This window comes from Dermacentor albipictus, unplaced genomic scaffold, assembly GCF_038994185.2.
Source record: "Dermacentor albipictus isolate Rhodes 1998 colony unplaced genomic scaffold, USDA_Dalb.pri_finalv2 scaffold_17, whole genome shotgun sequence".
In the NCBI taxonomy this organism is placed as follows: Eukaryota; Metazoa; Arthropoda; class Arachnida; order Ixodida; family Ixodidae; genus Dermacentor; species Dermacentor albipictus.
The window spans coordinates 2517822-2541955 of NW_027225571.1; the positions used below are offsets into that span (position 1 = coordinate 2517822).

At 46.5% G+C, this 24134-nt stretch overlaps 1 protein-coding gene across 2 annotated transcripts in view; it reads left to right on the forward strand.

Moving 5' to 3' along the window:
• The first annotated feature begins 995 nt into the window (after positions 1 to 995).
• The window catches only part of LOC135897833 (band 7 protein AGAP004871-like), a 291293-nt gene continuing 268154 nt past the window's right edge, over positions 996 to 24134 (forward strand). For both annotated transcript variants that reach the window (XM_065426539.1, XM_065426540.1), the window contains exon 1: positions 996 to 1450. In XM_065426539.1, coding sequence (XP_065282611.1) covers positions 1144 to 1450 — 307 coding nt within the window. In that variant the 5' untranslated portion in view covers positions 996 to 1143. The remainder of the gene's footprint in view (positions 1451 to 24134) is intronic.

The following is a 24134-nucleotide window of genomic DNA, read 5'->3' on the forward strand; positions in this document are numbered from 1 at the left end:
AACGTTTCTTTTATTATGTGCTCTTTTCTTTTTCTTTCTTTCGTTCTTCTTTTCTTTTTATGCGCTCTTCTGATGGACGATCCTGGTTGTATTTAGCTTCTATTCACTGTTTCTTGTTTTCGCGGTAATGATGTATTCACAAAGAAGTTGTATTTATGTGAATAACAGTAAAAACGACTTCTATAGTTTCTCACTAAGCGATAGCAAGCTACATTTTACTAATGACCTGGTGAACTGAGAATTTCAGATAAGGAAGTCTTTAATACTGTCCATACCTTGTACCATAATCCAGTAGCTGGTATCGACACACGCAAATAAAACGAGCTGAGCCTATTCATGCGTACATGTCATAAGAATGCCTGCTGAAGGAAACATATAGCAAGAAGGTAACGAGGGAAATTTAGAAATAACAATACGCATATATTTCCGCCTCTGAAAGGCTGGTTAGTAGTCTGTTGCATCCTGTCAAAGACGGCAGAAGAATTTCCAAGCCTTTAAAACCACTGCGACTCAGCGCCTTGAGCGTCAAGAAACTGGAGTGCTAGAAAACTCGTTGGCTTCTATCTGGATGCGAAAGGCATTTCGCTGTGGAGACTTAAGTCTTCGCCAAGACTGAGTCACAGCTGACATCGCCTCTTGCAGATCAAACCGACAGCGCACTCGTTAGCGTTCATCTGCTGGGAATAAAACCACTGGTGATGGCAGTAGGTAAATGCGTGTGTGACCCCACGAGTGAACACGGCGGTTGTACACGTGGTGGAAAAGGAGGAGAAAGCTGCCCTCACGGTTCGGACGCCATGCCCCGAAGCAAGCAAAGAAATAGGGTCAAGGCAGGACGCAGCCACTGGTCGCAAAGTCCGGCACCAGAAGCGCGAGATGCCTCGGCGGGGGGAAGGCCCGGGAAGAGGAGGAGGGCCCGCCTGCAGTGCGCCGGCGCGCGGTCGGCGCTGCGAGCTCGAGCGCCGCCGCGGGGGCCCAGCAGAGCCGCCTGGGTCCGCCGCGAGCCTGCAAGCGTGCTCTCCGGGGAAGACGACGTTCTGCTGCACGCGAGAGGGGACCGAGGAACCGCCGCGCAGGGAGCCCGGGAGGAAGCCACGACGGCGGCCGACCGAGGCCCTCGCCGTGGGAAGCGACTGGAGGGCCATGGATAGCGGCGGCGGCTACCCCGTCGATCCGGCCCAGCAGCAGCTGCAGGTGCCGGGCGCCGCCGTGGCGCCAGCCACCACCGTACCACCGCCGGTGGTGGTGCCTCCGCCACCCGTGGTGGTGGTGTCGGCGGCCAGCGGGAAGCCGCCGGCTCCCGCGCCGCCCGTCATGATGGCACCGGCACCGCCGCCGCCGCCCGTGGTGCCCGTCCACCACCCGGCCATGGGACCGCACCTGGTGCAGGACCAGGCGCGATATTCGAACCCGCCGGGACACCGCTGGATGTCGCAGACCACGTCGGCCGGTGAGCGCGCCCGTTCACCCCTTCCCTCTGCCCCCGCGCACAGAGTGTCGCACGTGGGCCACACCGGACGGACACCTGCTTTCGGTTTCACGCGCGACGCTCTCCTTTCCGGGGACCCACGGGCGCGGAGGACGCGTGTCACCCCAACGACATCCTGGCATCGCGTTGCCGTCTCCAACGAAAATGCGTCTCGATTTCTGGTGGCGAGCGCGCACGACAGCTATACTTTCGTGCAAGCACATCTAGCTGCACACTTGCCCGCTTCACAAAAGTTGGCTCTTTCCTTGCCCATACCCTAATATCAGCTTATACTGATATCAAGGTAGGCGGCGAAGAAAGAGTTTGACAGACTAAGCGCTTCTCATTCGTCAATGATACGGTACTTGCTGCGTGGACTGGTGCCGTGCTAAAATATTGCGAATGTGAACCTGGCAAATGTTACAGGTGCCGACTGACACCTTCTTCACGCTAGCGCAATTTGTGCACTAAATTGTACTGCGGTCTATCACATGTCATAGTTATAATCCTTAGGGCTTGTAAGGGCCTTATGGGTATGGCACTAGAGATAAATTGTGTTCAGAAAATAGGTGCCACTGAAGACGCGAAGTCTTGTAACGTGAAGGACGAAAAAGGTGGACACAACCCCCGCTCTAGGCGGCTGTGGCCGCCTTTTTTCAATTTTTCAATAATATTTTCGTTATGCGCACTATGACTTCGATAAACGGTGCTGACTCCGATAAATGAAACTCTTGATTAGGGAGCCAAATCGAACCGCACGCGAAAAAAAAGAAAGAAAAAGAACGTACGCATACCAAACTCACTAACGTGCATTTATTAAGCATCAAAGACTTTGCTGAATACATCAAAGCAACGGCGTTCTTGGGAGCGCCGCGAATCTTTTAATTTGCACACCGCGCGCGTTCAATGCCCTGCTCTATTGCAGTTCGTGGTTGCTTCTGAAGGAAGTACCAACGCAGGCGCACGAACACCCCAAATGTGCGGGAGCTGTCGCTCAACAAACCAGCAGCGACTGCGCCCTTCCCTTTGTAACGTTTCAGGTGGTCATCCCAGCTGTCTAACTGCATCGCCTAAAGACAGTCATGACTTCTACGTTGCTTGCGCCTCTGTGATTTTTCTTATGTCATCATATAGAGTGGCAAGAGGCGCTCCGAAATTGTAGCGCAATTGAACAGTCACGCGCAATAATTCGCAATGTCCAACTAATATCCGGACCGCTGTGGCGTTTCTGGTAAGCTATAAGGTTCACATAAGCCGCAGTGACTGCATCTCAGCTTTGGAAGACTGTGCATACGCGAAATAGTGGTAAACTTAAAGAAGTCTCCTACCCTGTCATCGGTGACCCCTTGTTTCTTTTTGGGCCAGGTTCATTGTTTTTTCACAATGCATTCGCGAGTACGACTGAATATCTGGATACTTTGCCAGATAAACTGTGACAGGCTCGCACTGAAGCGCGTCAGATTTAGTGTGTTCGACGGACGGCTTTGCCGAAAAACCGCGGTGACCGACAGCGAACGCCCTGCCCCTTTTCAGTGACTACTGGAAGCCATTGGGGCGTTGTAACACGGCTTTGACATCTAACCGTAAAACTGCAGTAACGTACCTCAAGAGTGCATTCGATACGTTCGGTGACATCCTATTTTCTTGCACAATAGATGACATACGAGGAGTGGAACGAGTAGTTTCCAGAACCTAAAATACAACTCTTCATTGCGCATTCTCAGCAGCACTTATCTCGATCAACGAACAAATTATATATGAAAGATATTCTACTGGTCAGACTAGACGCATGGCTGCATTAGTTTGGTGAGGTACAGAAGCGTTACGGTACTGATTATGTGACATGCTTTTGCTTGCGCATATTTGGCACTTAAGCACGAGCGTAACGGGAAAATGGCGCCATTCACGCAAGCGGTTTCCGTTACTCTGCTTTCTAAAATCGACCATAAGAATAAGATCCGTCACCAAGCGCAAAACCGCAGTAGCCTCAAAGAGTAAAGGAGCCTATTCAGAGCACCGAGAAGGATGACATCGGCAAGGGCGGCTTTAGCGGAACTCTAAGATAAGACTAAGAGTGGTATAGTGCCGAAGGCAGACTATAAATTAAAGCATTAAATGCGGACGTGCGCAGGTTTGGCCGGTTTGAAGAAGCAAGCTCAGCAACCAGAGCCGCAATGCTGTAATAATAAAGGCCGAATCTTGCAACGCTGGATGTCTCGGGGAGCCCGCAAATTCGAAAACATGGACGTCGCTCCCTCACCGGCGCCATTATTCTTTAGTGGTCGAGTTGCCAACAGCAGCATTTTCATGATGGCCGTGTGCTTCACACGACAACTATTCGATAACCGCAATGTAGCCGTTCAATGTAGCGATCAACCGAATCTATTTGATTCTTAGTAGTTTTCTTTGCAACGAAAGGTAAATGCAGAAAAGTAAACCTGACGTACACATGTAGCGGTAATCATTTCCTGAAAATCTTGGATTCGGCTATAGTTGGTTCGTGATGAACTTCCTTCAGGTCTGGCCTATAAGCTAAGCACTTTCTGACCAGGCCGCTCCGCGCGGCGTACTTCTTAATTATTTTTTTATTCAGAAAATACCCCGCCATGTCCAAGGGCTTTACAGTAGGGAGGCTGCAGCAACGAATGGAATACATCTTCATTTACACAGTGCACTTGCTCTTCAGTCAGCCTGTCTCGCTGTTTTATTGTTCGGAAAAAAAAATCAGTGAGCGTACATGTTTGACTTGGTTTACTACTCTACGATTTTGGAGTCATAATCATTATGTCTTGTGATATAGCATGTTTCTTTTATATAGATTTCTTTGTCCATGATAGTCTCAGTAAAGCCATCACTAGCCGAGCATGTTCAGATAAAAATAATAATGTTATTCGTATTTCATTTATAAGTGGAAAACTCGGTGTTCTCATGCTTCTGTCGGGTTTCGCTTACCTTTCGCTTTTGTCGCTGCTTATCGTCAAATCCTATTAACCGTAGAGAGTCCCAGCAGCTATTAAGCATTCATTGCACTCTAGTACAGCAAAAAGCAAAATTTAACTTTCATTGATCCATATAAAGTGTTGCCATATAAGTTGAAATAACTTTCAGGGAAAAGTTCCGTCTCCATGTGCAAACCTTCTAAACTTCGAATTCTTCCAGAAGTCTATTAATGTTCCAGATGACACCTGTCACTGTTGTGTAAAGATAAATGCTTCTAACTGCTAACTGGAGCATCGGTTCATTTCACCACTCATTTTGAGGACCCTGTTCTCAAGGTTCGGGCTAAGCACAGGATTCCTAATAAACGAATATGACATTATTACTGCTCGTATTCATTCTCACAATTGAAATAGTTGTCCTAGCTAGAATGAAAAATTATTAGGAAATTTGTGAAACTTTGTTAAGAAGCTATCACACGGCAATCTATCGTGCATGTGATGTCCTCCTTTTCATGTGATTCAGCTGGTGTGACAATATTGCGCTTTCTTCCAAGTTTTTTTTTTTCAAAATATTTCTTCTTGATCAACTGGAAATAAGTGAAGTTCGACCACAGAAAGGGCCAACTCTCGCAAAAAACGTAGCTATGAAAAACATGAAAAACAGAAAAAAATGAAAGTATAAAGCCCTGTCAAACTATTTATTAAAATAGCAAAATACTCACATGCTAGTACGGGAATCACGAATAAAATTACGGGGCCAAAAAAGAAAGAGGTTATAAGCCTACAGGAACAACACGAGTGGGAGGAACATGTCGTGGGAATCTAGAAGGAATTAAAGAAAGCACATTAACTACTGTTCACAAGGAATTGCTCAAGTCATTGTCTAGACGGAAGTCCCGCATAGTTTTGACAACTAATGTACGTTTGTTGGTGCACGACGAGGGCGCGAGCACTTCTTGAGTAAAAATATGGCTCCCATTTACCGGGTTCAGGCGGCTGCGAAAGAAATCTCGCAGCTGGTCACGTTGACATCACTCATCGAGACAGGGTTCAACAAAAGCTTCCATTGCGGTACAATACGAACACTCAATTATCTGTTTCTTTATACGATGTCAGGGGTAAGGCGTAGGGGCTGCCTCGAGGCGCAAGTGGCGTAGCAGCGCGTCTACACTGCGGCCGATCCCAAGGTTTACTGAATAGCGAGGCAGAAAGTCAGTGTTATACAATAGAGACGACTTTGCACGATCATCAGACCATGTCGTCCGGCATAACTTTTATCACAGGCCGCAAAAGAAACTCTTTGGCATTAGCAGTTCGAACAAGCAAAACTGTAATTAGTTAGCTTTTTTTTTTTTTTCAGAATACTTCTTGGTACTATGAGCACGTAACACTTAGATAGCGGGTAAAGGACAAGTTCCTCGGCCACTAAACCTACGCCTACTTCAGTTTATCTATAAGGTTTTCCATTTACTTTTGAAATCACTCAGGGTGGTAGAGAAACGGTAAGTGCGTGGAGAACGCACTGTGGAAGCCCGATGTATCGGATGTGAACAAAAACAAAAGAACAGAGGAATGCACGGCCGACATTTCGAATATTAGTCGCATATGCTTCAAGCAGTAGCTTGCGTGTACAGACTTAAAAATATAGTGTGCAGGCCAAGTGTACCGCGTAATTTGTGGTGTTTATGGGACTGTGACTTTTTGCTCGCGGTAGGTGAAAATACCCGTTCGATAGGTGTATGATAACCCCGTATTGCAGATGCACTGCCGCTATTTTCATTGCGTAAACGCCGGTCAAACGTCAGGCGTTTACCGACAATAATTTTGAGATGACAGTAGTATTTCATACTGCGCAGTTCGGTTGGAGACACTGTGCTCAACTGGCGTCATTGCTAATAGCAAAACTTGCACTTCCAGCTGAGACTTCGATAGGAAAAGTACAAAGCGAGAAAAAAGAGAACAGTTTTCTGTACTTCTTTATGGAGGGCTCCACGTGGTGCCCGGCGAAGCCTGCAGTAGAGTAAGATTTACACAATAATGTTGATTATTGGACGCTTAGGGCGCTGGAAGTTACTACCGCTGCTATTAATTTGTTCACTAGATAGATATTCCACATCTGCAGTTGTGAGTGGGTCAGTTAGGAGCTTAAGCAGCTCTGAAATGACTGCATATAAAATTTAATATTCTTGAGGTCTTCACTGAACTCTTGACATTAACGTGGTGTCGCATGTTTTCGCAAAAAGACTGTATAACTGTGAGCGCTGCGGCTCAGTGGCACGTGATATACCCTGTTAAGGCTTGTTGGTGGGCTAGTTCGTTCTGATTCGCAGTGGACGAATAACAGTGCGTAAAGACAAGGACGAGAAGGCGACATACACAGGCGCTGACTTACAGCTGTCGACAACTCAGTGGCTAGCTGCTATTAGTTCATTGTGATAAATTCGTTGTAGAAAGTCAGTATGGCAGTCTCCAGTAATTGCATAAATCTCATGTACGCGATGGCGGCGCCAAGTAGTACGCATGCAGGTTTCATTAATAAAATAGCGTGTACCTTACGCATGTTATCTTAGAGCTCCTCACCAGAATATGCGCAGTGATATCGTGACTGCGCAATAATATTTATGTTAGCCAGAGTTCTATTTCCCCTACAAGGTGGGATAAACATCCACCTTATTTCTCTAGTGACCTCTTCAAGCGATACGTCTAGCTGTACGCTTGCCCCGATGTCGTCAACGAGTTGTCAAAACAGCGGAGAATATTGTCGGAGTCGGTATATCTGCGCGTGTAATGGATGGTGATATAGATAGCCGATAGCTGTATATGAGGTTCAGCTGGTAACCAAGGCCGATACTTACTTCACTGGAGTGACTCTGACAATCATGCCGATGCATGTTACCGAATTTTCAGTAAAGCCGTGTTACGCAGGAAAGGAAGGAGCAGGAGCATGAATTTGTGCAAGGTCAGTCCTCTGCAAGTACTCAAGAATCTTTTGCCTTTCGGAATGATGAACTGGTCATGAGTCGATTAAACACCCGGCACCTTTCAGCCTCCTTAGCTAGCTGACTTTCAAGTGAGGTCAATAACTCGCCCGACAAGTCACAGTGTGCAGTCAGCAGGCACATTTTAATAACAGTGTAGAAGCAATGGAGAAACTAGTTCTAGTTTCAGGGTCCCTAGCGCAAGGACTAGCCTTGAGCAATAAAGGGCCCTCCGGGCCCTTAAAGAACGATAAATTTAATTAAATGAATGTAAATAATAAAAGCGTTCATTGACGCTTTTAACATTCACTAATTTTATGTGGTGATTTGTTGTGCTATTGTAATACATGCGTCTTCTAGTAATCCATCTGATGAGGCGGAGTTGTGCTAATTGCCTGACTACTTCCGTAAATATTTGTTCGAATAAAAAAGAAAGCAGATGACGCATCGAGTTGTCGTGTTGAAATATATATGCTTTCATGTACACGATGGGGGGAAGCGGGGGGGGACACAAATATATGCTAGGCACGATGACGACAGAATGCCACCAGGACGAAATATTATTAAAAGCCGTACATTATTTGCATAGCTTGCGTAAATCCACAATAAATGTCCCCAGGCACTCTGCTTGATATGTTATAGTTACACAATCAAATGAGAACGCGAAAAACACTCATAGTGGCATCTAAATTTATATTCACACATAGATACACAATGTTAAATTCTTATATAGTCATAGAGTTGTATGCGAAATTCATTATCTACCAGAGGAAATTTGTATGCTAATGCAGTGATCGTATGGTGCATCTACAGGAAGTGGACTTGTATATTAGACAACGCACACACCGACATCGCGAGTGCTTACAAACGTTTGAGTATATGACTTCGGCAGATTGAAAGGAAATTTTCATTTCCAGGCTACAATAGCCTCCTGGCTGACCAAAAAAGAAAGCAAGCAAAAGCAAGCTGCCTGACGGAGGGGGAGTGCCGCTTGTTGCAGGCAGACGCAGCCTTGAAAATGCTGCCAGAAATTGTTTTTCCCGAGTGCTACTCGAAAAATGACGTAGAGCCTCTCCTATGAGCTGCAAACAGCAAGTGTAAGCACTGAAAGAAAAGAAGTGTGTTCAGGAAGTTACGGCAATGTCGACGGCCTTATACGGTTGAAGAAAGAACCAGCGTCTAGAAACCACAGCAGTGACGCAGGTGACACGCGGTCGTAACAAGCCGTATATGTGCCACTGAAGCTGTTTCCTAAACAACATAAGATGACCGGCTCAGACGCTTCTTCTTTTTCTTTCTTTTGCGCATGTTCACTTTCTGCTGTTTGCTCTCCTGTGAAGTAAGCAGCGAACAAGCCTTCTTGATATTGGAGGCAAGTTCATGAACAGGGCAAACCCTGGAGAGAAGCGCTTTCATGTATTTCGCATTAGCCGCCACTCGTTAACAAGAAGAGCCTAGAGCTTCCGAGGAGTAGTACGGGAAGAAAAATAAAAGCTTCGAGGCTGAAAAACCCGACAAGTATAGCGAAGTCCATAAGCGAGAAAGAGAAATAAAAGCGAACTCGCAGGGGACAGTTCGTGATTACGGGAGCCAGAGGTACAAGCAGGGTTGTCACCTGTCGGGACAGGAATGTCCGAAGTCGCCGAGGGACCACTGGCCTCTTCATTTATAGCTACACAGCTTCCTTTGCCCATTTCAGCAACACGCGGACTGACTGGCGGAGATAAGAGCAGGATCTGCCGTTAACAACGGCCAACATGGAGTCTTAACGATTTTTCGTGTAAGACTGCGCACAGATGCGCCCTTCGAGAAGGTTACGCTCCGAGATACCAAGAAAGCATGCAGGACAGGTAAGAAACGAGCGAAGGAAAAAAAGAAGGAGTCAGCCTGGCAGAAAATTGCGAAAATTGAAGTTTTTTTCACCCGTTTTCTTTCTTTTCGTTATAACCGCAACCTTTGGCCTCTTGAGTGGACGACAAAGCGAAATGTCCTGTTGTCGTAGATGTTTCCTTGTTTTCAGCCCCACCATTCCTCTCCTGTAGTTATGGCCAAACGCGCTACCAGATTTCAGGCTCATTTTGACACACGCACTCACGCTATTCGGATATTCATCCATGAGCGTGTTGCATTACGAAACACGAAATACACAGGACGAGTGCTGGCCAGAGTGGTACATGGTGTTTCGTCTTTGTCAGCGCTGGTCACCATGTTTCATAACGCCTCTGACCAACTCGCCCATTTTACAGTGATTTTCTTTCTCTTGTGCATTTATTGGCCGATTTTTGCAGGCGTCTCTCTCGGCTGTTGGACCACGAAGACCAATTGTCGTTTTCGTATTGGGCAACGCGATAGCGCGCATCTCCGCCTACAGCATAGACAGCACAAAAGATCAGACGGAGACGCAGGAAAGTGGCGAAGTGGAGACCACAGAGCCTCTTTCCTCTTCTTCTCTTACAGCGAAGCTGTTTATGGCTAGGGTTCCGTGGATTTTTCGTGTCCGTCAAATTTGCGCGTGCAAAAACTCGCCTCTCGAATTTTATGCAAAATCGCTTCAGTCTATGCAAAAGCTTATACGTTTCATCGATTGGACATGCATTTTCAGAAGATTAGTTATTAATAGGCACCATTGTCAAGACTCTCAGGTAGATAATAATTTTTGTTTTTGCTTGCTGACGGGGGTGTGAGCCATTGCTTAAGGGGATACGAGCCAGTCATTGTCTTGCGTGATGGTCAAATTTCTCGTTAGGTAGGCATAAAAATGGTTAGGCATTTAATAACAGAGGTGGTACGACAATGCGTGTGCGTACTTATCGGCATGATGACCAGAGATCAGGACAATAAATGTGTTCGTACCTTTCTTAAAAATTATGTGTCACCTCAGGGTCGCGTGCTAAACAGCTTCGCTGGTCATTCACCTTCACAGTGGAATGGCTCATATTTTTTTCGTCTTCTTCTTACAATCGGCAAGAATCGGGATACCATCTGGCAAGTAACGGGACACAAATTTTCGCCAAGCTTATTGCTGACATTCGTAGTGCAAGTATTTAGCTAAGAGCTGCTGCCTCGAAGGTTTGCTTATATGACGTAGCTCAGCTGTTAAACTTACAACGAGCTTTTGACGCAGGAAAAATATTGATAGAACTATTGACTTAAGCATAGCATAGAAACTTTTTCAGTCGTTTTCAGTCGTAACATATATTCGGTACTTTCCTTGACTTTAGGCTCTCTTGGTGTCGAGGTATATTAATTGTTATCGAAAGCTCGTTTGTTTCTCAGAGAAAATCTCGTTGAAATGGCGCACAATAAGCTCGAATGCTACCTCGGTTCCATCGACTATTGGTGTCTAAATAAAAATTAGTTGCCTTATTTCTTGGGATTTACTTTCGTACGTATTCGAAATATCGTCGATGACTGAAGGAAAACTACATTTTCACTTCATAAAAGCATAAACATAAAAGGTTATTAATTTAGCCCAGTGGGGCTACGCTTGGCATTCGCGGCATGCAGACACGAGCAACTGAGCATAACTCTAGTGCTCATAGAGAAAACGAAGTCGAGTGGAGGCCATCACCGGTAGTTTCATGCGATTGACTCGCTCGTCAATAAAGCTGGGCGCGATCGCGAATAGAAGCATACAGTGTTTGTTCCGAAGGTGCCTGCGCATGGTGCTAGCCAACGAGCGGCGGTGAGGGACGAGGAAGGCGTGCTACTTGGCGCGAAGCGGCGGCGAGGGCTAGTCTGCTGGCGACAGGAAAGGACCCCTATAAATCCAGGGACGAGCGAGGAGCTACGCCTTTTAGCCGCCTGCGAATGATCCTCGGCGTCCTCTTATCTGCCCTCTGGGAAACCCGTTCGGGCGGCTGCTGCACCATCTCCTCGCTTGTCCACTTGGCGGTGCCGCACAGTGCATACAACGATGACTACTCTGCAGAATACGGCCTTCTTTCTTGTGAGACTCCGAAATCCTCGACCCCGTCTTCACCAACGAAATTCGAATCGCAGTACGCATGGTTGCGAAGAAAGTATGGCCATAAAGAAGAACATCGAAGACAGTAAAATAAGGCCACCGGAGCAGCAGATATTTGCATATCCGCAGTTGTGCGACAGCGCTCGTGTCGTGCATTCCTATTTTTGTCCTTCAGCTTAGCGCTGAGATTCGTTTGTTAGCATGAATCCTATCCATCTGGTCCACTTTGCAGTCTTAATGGGCATTTTTGTTGAGAATGAAGGCAGTAACGTCAGAGGGCGTATTCGCTGCCACAGGCACGCCCGTTGAGGCTCCTGTCGTACGTTGTGAACCCTCCTTGACCGTACAACCTGCCGAAGACATTCGGTGAACGTGTGTCTGGTGCGGTCAGGGGGCAAATGCGCCAAAGCTCGCCCGGTCAACGCAGTTCACAAAGCCCAATCCTTCCTCTTCACGTGCACTCGCCACCTACATAAAAACAACCATTTGTCATATATATATATATATATATATATATATATATATATCGGGAAGTTATATATATTAGCTGTATAGAGTGAAAAAGAATGGCACCGTCGTCTTGCATCCATATGAGGCGTTATCCCGTCTACAGAAGTATAATGTTACTTTTATTAGTTAACGGCAACTGGATAGTTACCAAAGCTGACCATGATAAAGCTTTAGTTGAATACTGGGCAATGAACCCAAAGTAAATCATAAACTGCGCGCATTTTTACTGGTGGAAGTCTCAGCATAATTCAATAAGTGAATTAATTTTATTCTTTCCGTATCTTTGCTAGAAATAATATACAAATGAGTGTTGTGGCTGCCGATGAGATTATTGAAGTTCTCTGGTATGTTTAGGTAGTGAAGCAGAAGCTGAAAGTTTTTTCTTCGAACACTAACGTCAAATTTACTCACTTGTCAGTCGACAGTCCTGGCAGAGGCAAGATGGCTAGGCGAACCTTCTGTACCTTCCATACATAGGACTTCTTATTTATATGTCCCGACGCTGGCGAAGCACTAAATATTGTTTCCAGTGCTTACACTACCGAAAGTCAGTGTAGATTCTTAAAAAAAATACAGAGAGACAAAGAAAAACGAGAGAACACGAATGCAGAAGTCTCGACTTTACGTCTTTTTCTGGCTGCCCTGCCAGCTTGTTCAAGTTCGAGTGGAGACCATGCATGCGCAGCAGGTATACTATGCCTTGAAGTTTGCGCGAGTTTGGTGAGAAAGAACCTATAGGGACTCAAAGCCAGTAGCATCACAGTATATGGAATCACTGTAGCAAGTGACTCGGTTTACTACGAAATCGCCATCTAACAATACCTTGCCTCACCGATAAATTGCGCAATATAGACCAAATTCACCAATTCGCTGTAATTTGCTGTTACGAAAAATTCTAGCGCAATAGCTTCTTGTCAGTACGGGCCCATCTGTTCAGTTTGTTCTCATCTGGGGCTGTATTTTATACCTGTTATTTTCATTTTCTGTTCTCGTTACCGTTTATCAATGACTCGTAGGAAAGCGAAAGCCTCTGCTCTCACTGCGATTGGCTGTACTTGCCGGAGTGGGAGACCAGAAATGAATAGAACGATATAAACAGAATTCTTACACAGTATGGGCCCCCTCTTTAGCTTCCATCCGGAATTTTGCATAAATAAATGCATATTTTTTCATTTTTTCTCGCTTGCATTCGGTTCTCATTGTCTGATTGACAGCCTGTGGTTTCGTGTAGCTGTTGGATCCAGTTGCCCTCAAAAGCCGGCATCATAAAAGGCCAGAGTGTGATGTATAAGCTTGACACAAGTAAACGCTCCATAAGTAAACTAGGATTACGCCTTATGCGACATATTCCGTAGATTTCGTCTTAGGTCGTCCGTAACGCTTTGGTCTGCTTTGATGAATGCGTAACATGCTAAAATAGCAAAAAAATATTTTCACAACTTTTCTAACTTAGTTACACTGAATCCGGCATACACAAGCCCGTATGCCCCACAAGGGTGCAGTAGACAGTCTTTGAGTAGAACGAAAAAACGAAAAAGAAATCATTTTCGTGCCAGGTGCGTACTGCCGTGATAATGACCAAAACTTCTTAGCGCACACTGTCTGTCTCACCTTTTGCGAGACGGACAGCTTTCATTCATTACGAGAAACGGTTTGATTGAGTCGAAACCTCAGCAGTCATGCTGGCATTACGGAATCAGGGTGTAAACGAGCTGTATGTAAAAATACTGAAAGATATCTATAGCGGCTCCACAGCCACCGTAGTCCTCCATAAAGAAAGGAACAAAATCCCAATAAAGAAAGGCGTCAGACAGGGAGATACGATCAATCCAATGCTATTCGCAGCGTGTTTACAGGAGGTATTCAGAGACCTAGAGTGGGAAGAATTGGGGATAAGAGTTAATGGAGAATATCTTAGTAACTTGCGATTCGCTGGCGATATTGCCTTGCTTAGTAACACAGGGGACCAATTGCGATGCGTGCTCACTGACCTGGAGAGGCAAAGCAGAAGGGCGGGTCTAAAAATTAATCTGCAGATACCTAAAGTAATGTTTAACAGTCTCGGAAGAGAACAGCAGTTTACGATAGGTAGCGAGGCACTGGAAGTGGTAAGGGAATACATCTACTTAGGACAGGTAGTGAGCGCAGATCCGGATCATGAGACTGAAATAATCAGAAGAATAAAAATGGGCTGGGGTGCGTTAGGCAGGCATTCTCAGATCATGAACAGACTGGATTTCAAGGGAAGGGAAGCGTAGCAGGGGGCGGCAGAAAGTTAGGTGGGCAGATGAGATTAAGAAGTTTCCAGGGACAACATGGCCATAATTAGTACATGACCTGGGTAGTTGGAGAAGTATGGGAGAGGTTTTTGCCCTGCAGTGGGCGTAACAAGGCGGATGATGATGATGAAGGCACCACATCTAACCGTCACCAATTCTCCCAAAGAACCTTCTAGCAGTAACAAAGGGTCATTATGCGCGGCGGCCTGCGTTCACAAAAGCGTCCGCAAAATATTACCTCGTCTTTGTGCTCAGCACTGCGCTATAGGTGCCTTATATGCAATAACAATCGAAGTTTGCTTTCTACGTTGTTGCACATTCCATTGTCGTTGTCCGTTTTAAGGTGTAATCACGAACGTGCTGTCTTCTTTCGCGCCCGTTATACTCCTCATTGTAGTCATTGTAATATACGGTAACGATATCTCCAACTTCGCGATTCAAACACTACGCGGCGTTTGGCTAGTCTGCGATGTTCAGAAATGAACACGTTGCGCGCAAAATGAACATCACACAGGCGTTCATTTTGCGCGCAACGTGTTCGTTTCTGAGCATCGCGATTGTTTCGCAGTCCAGGTATAGCTGAACAACTTATTCGTGAGGTGGCAAGTAAAGCCCCAGAATTTGTTTATTTATGAGTACGCGACCATGCTCTTAAATATAACGACGATCTCTATTCTTGCCATTTTGCTGCGTAGCTCCTGAACATCCGGCGTACGTTAATAACTTCGGTAAGTACATATATATATATATATATATATATATATATATATATATATATATATATATATATATATATATATATATATATATATATATATATATATATATATATATATATATATATATATTGGCAAATCATAAACAAACAACGACACGACGGACAGCATAGGGGGAATTATCTGTAGTTCTTAATTGAATTCAACAAAATGATAAGCTAATGAAAATGAAGCTGGATGAGCAAGCAACTCACCGCAGGTGGGATACATTCTTCGCATTACGCGTGCGATGCTCTTACCACTTGAGCTACCGCCATGCTGCTTCCCCATTCACTTTCTGGGGTATTTATGTGTTACTACTAGAACTAACCCTTAGAGCGTCAGCAAGCGCCACCGCTCACAAACCTTGGCGGTGGATGTGGAACATCCTGTCTTCCACAGGCGTCACGGGTACGTGATCGTAAGAGGTAATTGTAAGTTGGTAAGAGCTTCGCTCGCGTAATGCGAAGACGTGGGTTTGTGTCGCACCTGCGGCCAGTCTTTCTTTCATCCACTGTCATTGCCATTAATTTATCATTTCTTTAACTCAATTGGTAAGTACAAGTAATTTCCCATGTTGTCCTTGATGCCTTCGGGGGCTTATTATGACATGAGTAATAAGAATCGGGCCCTTCGGTTCCCTTTCTGTCGTATATATATATATATATATATATATATATATATATATATATATATATATATATATATATATATATATATATATATATATATATATATATATATATATATATATATATGTGTGTGTGTGTGTGTGTGTGTGTGTGTGTGTGTGTGTGTGTGTGTGTTTACGTGAAATGACATTTTTTATGAAACACGGCACTCAATATACGTAGCTCGACGATGATGCAGATCGCAAAATAACGTTTCCTCCATTTCTTTAGCCTCCGCAACCGCCTCTCTTGCTTCGAGGCACTGGATGCGGCTTCATGTCGTAAATCACTGCCCAAGCCTTCTCGAACAGCGCTGTCTGCGTGATGGTCGTTAGAGGAACCACTCGTCTGCACGCGTACCTACTTTCTGGCTGGAATGTCTCCAGTTTCATCAGGCAGATGACTTTGTCAGAGAGACTTTGTTGGTTAGAGTGACATGGCAGGCCAATATTTCTACTTACAAATGAAACGTTTATGAAGCGTAAAAAAAAAAAGAAAGAAAAAGTACTCACTAAATATAGCACCCAGAGTGCGCCCAGTTAGAAACGTACAAACAGCGTGTATTGAACGCAGTTCTAAAAGTTGTAAATAGTCACGCGTGACCAGTGTGTTCTGGCCCGCATTAACAAGAACGTTCTTGTGCTGGAAGTATTCATAAAAACGGGGGACAGCAAATCATTATGCCGGCAGTTATGTTAGTGAAGGGGGGCGGCCAATGGCAAGAAGTACTCTTAGGATGCTTTTTTTTTTAATCATTACTGATATGTCTGACATAACGATTGGCTAACAGCGGTCCTTACGAACAACTCTAGCGCAATTTATAGATACAAGCTCTGAAGCAGTATTTAAGAAAAAGTTATTCTGCCAGAACTTTTTGTAAGAGTATGTTCCAGCTCATCTTTGTCATGGATATATGATGGCGAAGGCTGCCTACCAATTATAAAAAGAAAAAAAAAGAAATGAGCGAAAAGCTTCGTGAGTTAGGCGCACGTTTACTTGATTCTCGCATTAAGATACTATAGTGACTCAACACACGTTCGTCTATGTTTGAAGACGAAAATTTTGCAGATGAACGCGAAAAAAAGAACGAGGACTTCCTTACTCGTGTAAGGACCAAGGATAGTGTGGAAGATTGTCTCTCGTCTTCTAAGCACATTTCTGCGAGGAGCTGAACTGATGAACACATGGTGGCACATCTTCGTGTCCCGGAAAGAGACGCTAAGGCAGAGTAATTGCCAACGCAGGCTATTCGGCTAGCCCAGCTTGAAGCAACAAACACTATCATCCACTAATCACCGCGACTGTCCAAGAGCGTGGAACTGTTAGTACATTTGTTGGCGCATTTCTTTCGTCGCCGCCTTTTACTGAGTTGGAATATGTATTGGCGGCGTTATAGTCGGCAACAGCGGACGCATTTTACATGGCTTGTAATGGGCAGTTCTGAATAAAGGGAAAATCAGACATCCACCCGTTCGTAGCAGTAGCTACAAAAGAAACCAATACGGGTTCCTCAAAAGAAAAGCCTCAGAGTGGAAGAAAAATTCGTCCTGGTCCGGATCTCGAACCCGGGACCACCACCTTTCCGGGGCAGCCGCTCTAACATCTGAGCTAACCAAGTTCTGTTGAGGAACTTCAGCGGTCACATTAATAGAGCTGAAATATATTGAAAAATTCTAGGGTTTGGGCCGTAATTATCGATCATATTGTACACCGCTAAGTAGTGATTTTAGTGAAGATGGGTACAGTGACGTTGTTGATTGCACCGGCTCATCGATTGCTACCAAAAAAAAAATAAAGACGAAGAAGACAACGAATATTTTACAGCATGGTTGTGGAGCCGGCCCTGCATTAAATTCTCTAGATATGTTCAACAATCGGGAATAAAAACGCTCCGAACAGTTGCGTAACAAGATTGCGCTTTCTACGTTCTAACAGAACACCAACGATCATTAACGCTCCCCGTGATGCTGGGTTTACGCATTGCATGCAGCAGGTAGATTTCCGCGAAACTGGAGAATAAAGTTCTAGCCACAACTTTCAAGTACAAGTAGGGTTGTCAATGAAGTATATATATTGAAAAAAAAATACCATATTACACAAATATTCTCGAAATTGTATTCGTTTAGTTTTAGGTTATTTACAGTCACTGTAGTGTGCTTCCTACGAACATTTTGCATTTCATGAGGCCCGATGAGCAGCGCATTAATGTAGTTTAACCCTTAATATAGGTTTTTTGTTTGTTTGTTTTTACTAAAACGGTCGAAGACTTGTTGCATGAATGCGCCACAGCACAGAACGAAAGAAGCCACACGGAAAAATTCCTCGAGTAATAAAAAGAAACAAAGAAAGAAAACGGCTCCTTCGTTGAGAACGTAGCGCAGCTATGCATAGTTTCCGGGGCTGCTCGCATTCGATGGCTGAGATAAGACTGGCATTATTCACTTCTCTGGTGAAAAAAGGCGTGAAATTATAGGAACCGTGAAACAGGATGAACCACTGCGCGCACTCGTAGAGAACTTGAGTAGGTCGTTTGCGTGCACATAGGAGACTCGCTCAATGTTTGACCTTAACCTTACTGTATATCATTCACATATTTATTTGCACTTCTTCCTTTAAACGTTGACCTGATCGCAGTACGCTTTTGCAGCCAACGTCTCTGCAGGCAGCGTCCATATCAAAATGCAAGAGATGAGTACTGCGATTAGTGAGGTTCGTGTCGTTCGTCGCTTACAACACTCGCTTCCACTGAATAAATGAAAATTTTGACAACGCACGCAAAACACATTTAACTTTCCACAGGGGCATATGTCACGGCGTTTTCCTTTGATGTATTGAACACCACTTCATAGCTTGCTCTGAATTTGCTTTTCTCTTGTCCATTTTGGAGCGAAAGTTTATTCTGCGCGCTGAATGATTCACGAGCGTCGAATTGTACTCATAACGCAACATCGACTTAAAAAAGAAGTTAAGAAAGCAAAGAAGGAAGACTCGACATGCCTGATACGTGATTTCCGACTTGTGGCTGCCACTGGAAACACTCAATCATACGCTGTGTTACAGCATTTGTCTGCGTCGATGGTGCGTCTACCTTAACGTGATCAGGCCCATCGCGCCCTACTAACCTTTCTAGAGTTAACTAACTTAGGTTCACGTTTGTAGCGTGAACATTCAACATTCTGTAGTAGCGTGACCTTCAGTGAGTGGCCCTACTGTGTGTGATCAGTACTGTGCCCTAACGTTTCTTTTTTCGAAGATGGGAGGTGGCGGGTTCAGCCACCTTGTACTGTATATTGTGAACCGACTACCGGTGAAACCGTGATTGCGTGCAGCTGTACTTGGCGTCTCATCGTGGAGAGCACAATTAGCCGCATAGCGAACTAGCCATGGATGTGGTTGATAATTGTGGAGGCTGTTCGACGCGGCGTCACTTTAATTCCGGCTGCAGAGTCGAAACTCGGCAGAACAGCGGGCGTTGTGTACTGTGTTCTACTTTAGTCCTTAGATTTGTCCTGTTGCTCTTCCTTTACTCTTTTCTCTTTCCTCCCCTCCTTCCTATCTTGCATTTCTGTGTTGCTGTCACCTTTCAGAAGAGTAGGCAGGCGTTGTGCCCCTTCCGGTGGCAGTTGCCTGCCTACTCCTCGCTTTCCCTTTCCTGTTAACTGTGTATATGTGTTCAAAACAAATAATAGTAATAAAGACCAAATGCATTGTCTGTTTTCTGTCCTAAGGCCGACTGCGTGGCAGGCTCGTCACAGAAAACAGTGTGCTGGGACACATTTACTCAGAGGTCATCCGCACAGAAAGCCACGAAAGCCCTTCTGCACATTTTTTATAAAGGCGACTGGGCTGTGCGACCGCCTCAGTTAAGTGCGCAGTGAACGCTGTCTTAAGTGCGCGTGTCATCATCTCCTTATTACTTTACATTTCTTCCCCGTTTCCTTCTGCCCCATTGTATGGTAACAAACGAAGTTCAAATTGCTTATAACTTCGCTGACTTCACTTTTATCTATCTGTCTTTACGAAGTAGTGAAACTACAGGGTGGAAACAGATCGTCATGTAGCTCATAGCAACGCGGCAAACAGGAAAAAGAAAGAAAGAAGAGCTAGAGAGAAACGTTCCGTGTACAGTCGGTAAACTAAATTTAAACGCGTGTCTGCACTGCCCCTCCGCGTTCATGGTGAACCGACGAATAAGGCCATACGAAGACGCACCTTGGTTTGCCAAGTGATGCGCATTCTGTTCACACGCAGTATTCGGTCGCTCCATATATACACCAGTCTTCGCCTGGACCCGTGCTCGCACGCCCTGCAGTCGAGAGAAGCAGCGCGACGACGCGCCGCTGCTCAGTGGCGCGAGCTCACCGGCGCGAAGTGTGTCCGCTCCTGGCGTGGCATTTGTGTATGCAAAACCCACAGGCGGAGCAGCATGCGCGCTCGTGACAGACTTGAGAAGATATGAGGCCGGACGACTGAAATCGATTTACAGGTCGAGTCCAACCGCAACGCAGCAATAAATGCCACGGCTCTCGCGCATCCTTTCAATTTCCCTCTATTTTTTTTTCTCGCTATTCTTTTGGCACCCCGTCGCTTTGCTTGGGCGAAGCTTTAATTAAGCCCTGCAGGCAGCGTGCCTGCCGCTTCATCGCGCACCCAGCCACCTCTCCTCCTCCCTAACCGTTCCTTCGCTTGCTCTCGTCAGCGCCCGAGCTCCCCCCGGTCTTTGCTCGGGGAAGGCAGGCTCCTCCCCGCGGTACCTTCAGCGACGAGATCCAATTTCACCAAGGCGTGTCTTCATTAACGCCAAAACGGAAGGGCTGCGTCGGGCATTATGCTCCAGCATCACGTTGCGCGTTCTACCGCGTGCGAACGTGTCCGGAATCGCCGTGACTCGGACGAAGCCGATAAGCGCGAGGGCCGGCCGTGGCGTCCGCTGCTGCTAGCTACTGCACATGAAGAACACACAGACACACGGCCCCCGATGAGTGTTTTCCCTGCGAACGGCGGGCCTCGAGCTCCGCTGTGTCCCGCGAAGGCGCCATAGGATGCCGAGTCGAGCTGGTGTTGGTCTTCGCTCTCTCACTTTCGCCGCACGCGCCGCTTTCGCGAATCAAACTGAGGGGCCTGCCGCGGCCGGTTGACTTTCAGGAGAGTGAAAACGCCAGATAGTATAGTCTATCTTTCTTTGTTGTCTTGAGTGAGCCGGCCTTGTTTCCGGACTTCGGGACGAGAGTCACCCGCGAACGATCGTGTTCCATGCTAAACAGGGAGTCCGGCCCGTTTTGTTCTTGTAGTATTTCACGTTTCCCTGAAAGCGTTTCACGCTATCTTATTTCTGAACATGTCGAATAAAGTCCCGCCTCGTGTTTCAAAACTTGGACCGCTTTTGTGTGCACGTGTGTTGGTGAGATGCAGAAATGGTAGGCGTTGCTTCTGCTCCACTGCGCGAACCAACTGCGAGCGCCCGCCGTGAATTCGATTTTCGCAAAGATCGTTTGACGCTTCTTTTTTTCCGCGGCATTTCCGTGGAGCTGCTCGATTTTCGACGGAATACAATTCCGCCGCGCGGATGGAAGCTTTGGCACACAGGATTATTCCAATCATCAGCTCGGCGATGAAAAAGAGTGGAGAGCCATATTTCCTTTTTCTTTACCGCGGGCCAGTGAACAAAAAGGAAAGCAGAAAATGAGGCTGGAGAGCTTCTGCAAGCGCAGGTGCTCGCACAGGGAAGAGGAATAATTTAGGCAAAGCAATAAAGTTGAAGACAAAAAAAAAAGAAACAAGAAGCGAACAAACGAATAACGGCAGGAGAGAAACGGAAAGAAGACCAGATCAAGTCACCTTCACGGTGCTGCTTGGTATCGCAGCCGCCTGTTGACAGAGCAGCCAGAACAGAGCGTGTAAACACTTCGGATTTGCCATTCTGGAAAGTAAGCAGGGCGTGAATGACGCGAAATAAATTAAATGGATTACAGCGCTATGGAATAGCACGTCTTTAGATAGGAAAGAAGACCATTCAGGTGAGGTGAAATGGAGAATTTCCACTTTTAAGCCTACAAAGAGAGTAAAAGCTATGCGCGCGAGCGAGAGAGAGAGGCTATACAAGGTGAACCTACAGAAAGAAGGGAACGACGGCTGCAAGCCACTTCAAGAAAAACGCGTCGTCCCCCCTCTTCTTTTTCCCCTTCTTTAACTCTCTCTCTTTCCATCTGTTTATTTCATTCCTCTACCGCAGTGTGTTTTACATCGAACCCTCAGCCTGGGCGCCTCCGCTGGCGTGTGTGGTCTGTATCGCCGCTCCAGGGCTGGCATGGCACGCGCGCGACGGTTCGAAAAGCGCGTGGCACCGTTCGCTGCGCACGCTCGGCAAACAAAGGCTGCCTTTGCCATTCCGCAAATTGCATTATGAAACGCCGCTTGGCGAACCCCTTGCCATTTTGCACCGCCGTTTCTCGGGGGGTAGTTTTGACGGTGCCAGCGACGATCGGAAGAAATGCAGAAACTCTAGCTGCAGCCAGAGTCTTCCCCAGTGCTTTCTCCGGAAAGCTACGTCGCGCAGGAAAAGAAGACGAAGGGAAAGAAGAGAATAGGGTGTTGCGTGGAGGGCGGGGGAGGGTTATATGATGTAGGAAAAGAGTGATCGGGAAGCGGTTGGCGAAACGCGAGAATGTGACTTGAAGAAACAGGGGCCGAAGGGGAAAACGACAGGAGAGGACATGTTCCGAATCGAGGACGCGAGAGTCGGCACATCGGCGCAACCGATTTTTGTACTCCCCCCCACTAGCCCCTCAACAGAAGCGAACAACTTCCGTAGCCTTTCCCTTGCCATTGTAGCGGTTTCCGAAGCGCGAGACCTTCGCGCCATTGTGCTTCGATTCAGAGCGTGCAGGGCCATCCTGGAAGCAAAAGAAGTGAAAAAACAAAACAAAAGAAAAACAACTATGTACCAATCCCTTCCAGAAAAAGTGTCACTTTCTGCTGCTTCGCGGCCTGCCTGCGTCGTGGCGACGCCCCTCTTGCGCGCAAAGCAAAAGAGCTGCTAGTCCACTTCCTCTTCGTGTGCCCGGCGGCGGAAGCGTCTGCGCTCGAGCCAGCCCCAGGACATCGCCGCCTCTGTCGAGATCACAAAGGCAAAACGTCAGCTGCAAACTGATTGCTTGCGTTAAGCGTTCTCGGGCTCAGTTTCCACGGCACTGCTCTATAGGACGACAGTCAAACTTTCGGACAGCCACGCATTGGCCGAAGCCGTTATCTAGAGCTCGTGCCCAGACCGTCAATGTGGCCTCAGTTCGATCAGGACCATTGTATATTTACTTTTCTTTCTTTCTTTCTCTCTCTCTCCTTAATCAAAGGGGACAAGGTCTCACGGAAAGTCAACACTCTTTGCTTGCGTAGATTCCTTCATATTTATTGTCATTGTCTCTTTTTCCCCCCAATACTATAAATCCGCTCTTGCCCCTCCTATACTTAGGATTTCGCTAAGAAAATACGACTGTTAGGTCAACTTGTTTGTTTATTTCATTTATGAAACTTGTATGCTTATCTCTACGTCGGCTGATATGCCTTTTCCTCATGTTCACCAGCGTCGTTTTTCTTTTCTTTCATTTTGCACTTTTCTAATGAACTTGAATGCACCGATCTCGCATTAGCCCCGAGTAAAGTACTGTGTAACGTGTTCTATGCTCTAGACCATACCAGCCAACAGACGGGGAAGCTTTTCCTGCAGTTGGATATCATAAAGGAAGCGAATGAAAATAGAGACCGAGACAAAAGGAAGGGAATGTCAAAGTGCTTCTCAAGGGATGTGGCAGGTCGTAGGTTAGGGCGAATAAAATGCGAACGAAAGAGCAAACATTTTGTTGAAGACGAAACGGACGCACCAGGTCGTTTCACTGAGTTAACAGCACATGCGAGCGAACTTGCGTGCGTGCTTGAGGCGTCCACAGAACGGCATGCTTTGTACCAGACATCTAGGCTCGCGCCGGCGCACGCTACGGGGCAAAGCCAGCCGCGGGGGCTCGACCGGAGTTCTTGATCACTTGAAATGACGCGCAGAACCGCAGGGTGCACGCAATGCCTCGGAATTTCGCTTTCTTTCTATCTTTCTTTACTTTACCTTTATTTTTGCTCCACGTACTTCTTTCCAGCGCCGGAACAACCTTTAGCTGCGTATTCCCGGCACGCGCGCGCGCTCTGCCCATCATGCCACGACCCTTTGCACGGGACTCGCGATGGAGGATGCTGTGTACAGGCAGCGAGCATGCAGTCCCGAAAGCGCAAACACTCAGTATACCTCGCACCGCCCAAGAACGAACACGGTCCCGGGCCATTTACGTGCTGCACCACGCGTGGAAACTCCTTTGTTTGAGGCGGTGACACCCAGCAAGAAGGGGAGAGAGCAATAAAGTAGAAATGGAGCTGCGGATTCCTTCTACCGCCGCGCGTACCCGCGACGGGCGGGCGCAGCTCGGGAGCAGTAGCAGCAGAGTGCGCGCGTGGCGTTCCGTTGCCGTTTCACAACCTGCGCGTTCACTCGTCATAACGTCAACTGCTATACTGTACTGCTCACT